A 7,358-nucleotide genomic window follows, 5' to 3' on the forward strand; every position below is an offset into this window, starting at 1 on the left:
TCGGTGCATAGTTGAGTCCTTGGAAAAGACTCTTTACTCACATTCTCTCACCTTACTCAGGTGTAAAATGAGTACCTGGCCATTAACAGCGTTGTCTTTGTCCGAAAAATTGTAAAAACGCCTAATAGGTGTTATGTTCTGTCCTACATATTAAATGTTGCTGTTGACCAGGGACCCCTTGTAAAGCGCTTTGAGCACATTTAGTGGATATTGCGCTATATAAAATCTCAATTTCATTGTGTTTTTTGGGGGGTTTTTTTTTTGTACGTTTGCTGCCTAGACTTGCCTAATACTCGTTTGCTGTCATTCTGGAATTTAAGCGATGTCTTAACATTTTTATTATTTTGTGATTTGAACCCGAAACGTTCTTTGTTTTTTGGTATTTTGGTCTTTTTCAAGGCATTTATCATATTTGTATATGCTACATCTGAAATTTCAATTCGTCATGTTCATCTGTGTATTGATCACTGAATCTGGATAAATTCTTGTGTGATCTTGTGGTATGACACTCGCTTTCGGATCGGAAGGTCCTGGGTTCGAGCCTTACTCGGTGCATAGTTGAGTCCTTGGAAATGGCTCTTAACTCACATTCTCCCACTGTACTCAGGTGTAAATGAATACCTGGCCATTAACAATGTTGTCTCTTTCGAAAAAAATTGTAATATTGCCTAACAGGCGTCACGTCTCTTTCAACATGTTACGTGTTACTGTTGGTCAGGGACCCTTTGTAAATTGCTTTGAACATGTTATGTGTATATTGCGCTATATAATGACTCATTTTTTTTAAAAAACTGGATAAATTCTTGGATTAAATTCTATCAATATTTTATTTTTCAGCCTGGTAATCATCGTCCCGTTTTCCTGCTGGTCTTGACCATCCTGCGCATCGGCTTCATCCCACTACTTATGCTGTGTAACGCCCAGCCCAGATACCACCTGCCAGTCATATTTGACCAAGACTTCTATCCCATAATATTCATCCTGACTATGGGTCTCTCCAACGGCTACTTGGGCACGCTATGTATGTCTTTTGGCCCCATGTAAGTTTGTTATTTATATTCCCGTAACGGAATGGATAATTAGTGTTGTTTTAGAAATGTTCACATGGAATGATGAATTTTTCTTATCAATTTGATAGGCGTTGATCATATACATAAATCTTTTATATCCTGCTTATCGACTGAAATCGGGGTGTACTTATTTGCAGGTCTGATAACCCAAATTATTATGGGCTCTTTGTTGTGATGGAAATAATCTGGATCATCGCAATATATTGTTTATTACAAGAATGTTGAATCAAGCCCTTAATTGCATTCAGTTATCAGACCTGCGAATATGTGCACTGAGACTGAAATAATTAATTAATTTAGAAAATAATCTCTTTATGTAGCCCATTTAAAAATTGTCTTTCGCTAAATAAAAAAAAAACATCTGTCATCCTATATCACTAATCTTCGTAATTAATGACATATGCCTTGAGGGCGGTTTTGCGATGAGTTGGTATGATGAAGTGAAGTGCTTGGAGGGCTAGTCAGTCCATCATCTTGAGATGCTTTTATAGATTTTTACCCAGCAATATTCCCTACTTCCTGTGGTAAGATATTTTTTTAAAATTGGTATACAGGTGAAATGATATTAAAAGGCTGTGTCAAATTTAATAAGAATTAAAATATTTAGCTTCCTTAATTGTCCACAGTCACCCCTATTCACTACTGCTTATCTTCCACAACAAAATTGAAATCAAGATTTTCAAAAATCTCCTTGTTAATGAAGCATTTAAAAAGAAATAAGTGCTTTCTTTAAATTGGAGAATAACCATTCATATCTTTTTAGTTAAAATAAATATTTGAGCCATTTAAAATACTCACCTCATTAAGATTTATTTTTATTTTAATATCAAAAATAAGCTTTTATATTTGCTCAAAGTGCTTTATTTATTTATTTAAAATTTATAATTAAATAATTAATCTCATTTTGTTTAAATTTCTTGATTTTGCAGCCATGCTGGTGAAAACGAGGCAGAAGTAGCAGGGATAATGTTAGCCATTGCCATGACCCTTGGACTTGCTTTAGGATCATTTTTGTCTATACTGATGGTCAAATTGATATGATGGAAAACCTCATCCCGTTATCAAAACAGGCATTAAAAAGACTGGATTTCTGTTTCTTTTCTGTTCGGAGATGTGAAGTATTTTTATATTTTGGTTTTCAAAACAAGGTGCATGTAGTAGGGATAAGGTTAGCCACAGCCATGATACTTGGACTTGCTTCTGGATCATTCTTTTCTATACTGCTGGTCACGTTGATATGGAAAACATCATTTTTTTCATCCGTTTGATTCATTGAAGACAACACTGAAACGACTAGACTCGTATTTCTCTTATGACATTTCTTTTTCTATTCTGTGTGGAGATGTGAAGTATTTTTATATATTTTGGTGGAGTGATTGTTTGAATGTGGGTGTCAAAACAAAGTGCAAGTAGTAGGGATAAGGTTAGCCACAGCCATGATACTTGGACGCTTCAGAATCATTCTTCTCTATACTGCTGGCCATGTTGAAATGGAAAACATCATTTTCATCTTTTTGATTCATTGGAGACATCAGTGAAATGAACGGACATGATTCATTGAAGACATCAGTGAAATGAAGGGACATGATTCATTGGAGACATCAGTGAAATGAACGGACATGATTCATTGTAGACATCAGTGAAATGAATGGACATAATTTATTGTAGACATCAGTGAAATGAACGGACATGATTTATTGTAGACATCAGTGAAATGAACGGACATGATTCATTGTAGACATCAGTGAAATGAATGGACATAATTTATTGAAGACATCAGTGAAATGAACGGACATGATTCATTGTAGACATCAGTGAAATGAACGGACATGATTCATTGTAGACATCATTGAAATGAACGGACATAATTTATTGAAGACATCAGTGAACTGAACGGACATGATTAATTGAAGACATCAGTGAAATGAACGGACATAATTTATTGAAGACATCAGTGAAATGAACGGACATGATTCATTGTAGACATCAGTGAAATGAACGGACATGATTCATTGTAGACATCAGTGAAATGAATGGACATAATTTATTGTAGACATCAGTGAAATGAACGGACATGATTCATTGTAGACATCAGTGAAATGAACGGACATGATTCATTGTAGACATCAGTGAAATGAATGTACATAATTTATTGAAGACATCAGTGAAATGAACGGACATGATTAATTGAAGACATCAGTGAAATGAATGGACATGATTCATTGTAGACATCAGTGAAATGAACGGACATGATTCATTGGAGACATCAGTGAAATGAACGGACATGATTCATTGTAGACATCAGTGAAATGAACGGACATGATTTGTTGTAGACATCAGTGAAATGAATGGACATAATTTATTGTAGACATCGGTGAAATGAACGGACATGATTCATTATAGACATCAGTGAAATGAACGGACATGATTCATTGTAGACATCAGTGAAATGAATAAACATAATTTATTGAAGACATCAGTGAAATGAACGGACATGATTCATTGTAGACATCATTGAAATGAACGGACATAATTTATTGAAGACATCAGTGAACTGAACGGACATGATTCATTGTAGACATCAGTGAAATGAACGGACATGATTCATCAGTAAAACAACTGGACTCTTATTACTCTGATGACATTTTTGTTTCCATTCTGTGTGGAGATTCTGGGTGGGGTTCTTGACCTCCTATAGTGGGCAGGGGGGTACATACTGTGTCTTATATCCCCTTATATCTGTTTTCCAACATGCTTTCTGTCTTTGTCTTGGAATGAGATTACTTGGTTTTGTCCTGGTCCTGGCCAGATGCCCTGGCTGAGAGGGAAACAGTCGAATGTATAGTTAGTTTTGGGAGATGATATTTTTTTCATTGTAAATCATCTCTCTGTTATGCACTGTATTATGCTTTCTTTATACTATATATGATTTGTAAAACATTTGAGTGTGTTCCTCTTAGCAGGGACCTGTGCTTGTGTCTGGATGAGACTTTTAGTGATCTCAAACTAAGTACTTTGATAGAGTGCTTTTGGAATCTGCACCTGTTTCTTATTTGAACCAATTCCCCTTTGTCTTCCCTTTTCTTGGATGCTTTATTGTAATTCTAGAACTTTTTACTATCCCATTTTCTTCCTTTTTACTGGCGCTGATATGACCTAAATGTGTTGCAGGCGCCGTAAAACCCTTAAAGATGTGTGGAGATTTGAAGTGAAGTTGGCCTAAAGAGAATTTGACAAGATTGATGGAGGCGCAAGCCCTTCCAAAATTAACAAACTAATAATATGTAGGTTCTTTTCTTTTTTTTTTTTTTTTTCTTTCTTTCTCTTTCTCTTTCTTTTATTTTTTTATTTCTTCTTCTTCTGTAAAAAGACTCCAAAGTTAAAACACTCTGAATGTTGTAGGCTTGTTAGGGTTTTTTTTTCTTTTTCTCTTCCTCTCTCTTTTGTTTATTTTTATTCATATATTAATTTTTTGGTTGTTTTTGGTAACACATTTGGTCATTTTGTTCTTGTTAATGAAAAAGTTGATCTAAATGATGTAAAGATGTTGGCATGATGTGTCCTCCTGATTTCATATTGACAGTTTTATACCTGTTGCGGCAGCAATTCCACGAGACAGGGATATTTTGTAGAAGTTCCTTCTAATCCACGGCAACTAGTCCTCCTCTTTACTCCATAACATTTAGATTTCCTTTGATATGACCACGCCAGCACCGTGCATCCACCATCCAGCATTCCATCTGTTCACGGTCAATTAACCTTACCGTGCACATGGTCCATACAGATGGTCAAGGGAGGTTACTCTCCCTGTTCTAGTCTGTGTTCCTCTTATACCAGGTTTCAAAATCAGTTATAATTCAAATTTGAACGAATGAACAATATTTAATTTCCCATCAGTATACAGAATAATGTTTAAGCTATTTCTTGATATCTTTTTCATTTCTCTCAGTTAAATGACTAGGATGCTGTGATGTGTCAGATTCAGAAGAGTATTTCTTGAGTGAATTTTTTATGTGACTTACGTCATTGCGTTTTAATTAAATTGTGCACTTTGAAATGCAATTTAATCATTCTCTTTAGAAAGATGAAAGTTTCCTCTCTAATTTACACATAAATTTGAAATGACTAATAATCACATTTCCCTAAAAAAAAAAATTTTCTTCTTTCATAATATAATCAATACGTCTCTCTTAGCAATATATTTTAGGATTATAATTATTTATTCACATTCTGTTTTGTTTTTTGGGGGGTTTTTGTTTTGTTTACTTTGTTTTTGTGTTGTGCTTATTTTGTTGTTTATGTTTATTTATTTACTTATTTAATTTGCTTTTTTTAAAGGACCACATATTTTAGGATGATGGAACATTCAGAAATAGACCATAATGATAAACTTAATAAGCTGTGCAGATTGTGCTCTGGCACACGGAAAACCCATGACTTCTGATGATATTAAAGAGGCGGAGGGGGCGGTGGTGGCATACATGCACAGTTACAGACACATATCCCATACACATTCACCCCCCAAACACCACATACTAGAGTCACATTACATTCCATGGATTGATAGGCAGTTTTGGAATGGGCTTTCATGGGGAGAAGGGGGGGGGTGAAGTTGCATTCCACTATTGCAAAGATAGAAAAACGGTCATCATGTTTAAGGTCAGAGAGTAGGAAACTTGCTTGCATCATGGTAACGTCTTTATTATAAACAGATCCAGAGCCAAAGTTTTGCAATTTAAGTAAAAGAAATTCTTCCATAACCATTTCCTCCTCACACAGAAATCTGATGTTGCTATGCCATTGTTAATAAACAGAACAATTTATATCAGTTGTAGATTTGGACACCTACACAAAATTCCTAGATTTTATCTGTCATTCTTCTGTCCAGTACTGAATTTATCAAGACCACATATCTGGTTTTTCTCTCACCAACTCAAGTATTCTTGATAAACATCTATGACAACTGTCAAACTCACTCAATGCACAGACAACATAAACACACAATATTAATAATATACTACCATAATATATCCATATACACAACTATTACAAGGTTATCTTAGAGCAAACCACCAAAACTGTCAAGTATTTCTTCATGTTATAAGACTAGGACAGCTAGCTTGGAAAAAGTGATACTGGCATGGACAGCTGTGATTGTTTCATTTGGCTTGCAGGCAGAAAAAGGGTTGGTTGACTATATACTTTATCTATCTGTCTACAGTCATATCAAAATTCAAGTGAATGTTAGGTGAAGTAACTGGACTATGAATTTTTTTGTCAAACAATTTATAATTAGTACAATTTACAATATATCCCATTTTTAAGAAGTGAAAATATGATGTTATCTTGCCTCTAGAAGTATGAAAATTGTTGTGTGCCTTGTCAATCTTATTGTAAATATATTTTCGATGATAAATATGTAAAATTCGTCTCATATATATAATTATTGCATGGTTTTTGATGACAAAAATGCAATCATCATACAAAAGAAATAAGTTGTTATCCAGGTAAAATTTTGCCTGCTCTGATAATCATTGACCGTGACGTGACCTGAAGAGGCGCGTGCAAGCAACTCTGCTGTAGGTATACTAAGTTATCAGGCTTAGTTGCCGTGAATCGTTCTTAAATAGATCATTGCATGATAGTTTTAAATTATACTTTTCGATTTATCACTGACGTATCCACAACTTTCAATATGTATATATTTGGTTTGATTGATACACTTGATTTATCATTGTACCAGCCTCATTACATGAATTACGTGTCCACCACTTTCAATATAATGAAAATTTGAATTGATTGAATTTCACTGTACTCAAGAATATAAAGATGACACAATCTGACTGTCAGATTTTCAACAATTTTCGTTAATTATAGAGTTGGTCCCTTTAAGAAATGTTCTTTTGCTCTTAGCTTTCTTTCTTTTCTTTTTTTTTTTTTAAATTTGTCTTGATTCTAGGATGTAATTTGTGTGGCTTTGCAGTCTTGGAGTATGACACTTGCCTTTCATTGGACCTTCAAGCCTCTGGTTTAATTAAGTTCCCTTTTGTGAGCCGTGCAAAGCTGAGTCTTTGGATAAGGCTCATTACCCACATCCTTTCACTGTACTCATATGTTAAATGAGTTCCTGGCCAGTAACAACGTTGTATTTGTTGAAAATACATTATATCCGCGCCTTACAGGCACCCAGTCTTGTCCTGCATGTTAAATAATTCTGCTTGGGACCGCTTGTAAAGGGCTTTGAGCGGATATTGTGTTTTACAAAAACACGTTTTTTTTTTCTTTTTT

General features: G+C 34.6%; 1 protein-coding gene across 2 annotated transcripts in view; it reads left to right on the forward strand.

Annotated features, from left to right (window-relative positions):
• Positions 1-6,931, forward strand: part of LOC144962538 (equilibrative nucleoside transporter 3-like) — a 38,044-nt gene extending 31,113 nt beyond the window's left edge. For both annotated transcript variants that reach the window (XM_078895561.1, XM_078895560.1), the window contains 2 exons: positions 838-1,040; positions 2,000-6,931. In XM_078895561.1, the coding sequence (XP_078751687.1) occupies positions 838-1,040; positions 2,000-2,111 (315 nt within the window). In that variant the 3' untranslated portion in view covers positions 2,112-6,931. The remainder of the gene's footprint in view (positions 1-837; positions 1,041-1,999) is intronic.
• Positions 6,932-7,358: the final 427 nt, after the last annotated feature.

Source organism: Berghia stephanieae, chromosome 1 (assembly GCF_034508935.2).
Source record: "Berghia stephanieae isolate SIO BIC M18660-M18661 chromosome 1, UCSD_Bste_1.3, whole genome shotgun sequence".
NCBI lineage: Eukaryota > Metazoa > Mollusca > Gastropoda > Nudibranchia > Aeolidiidae > Berghia > Berghia stephanieae.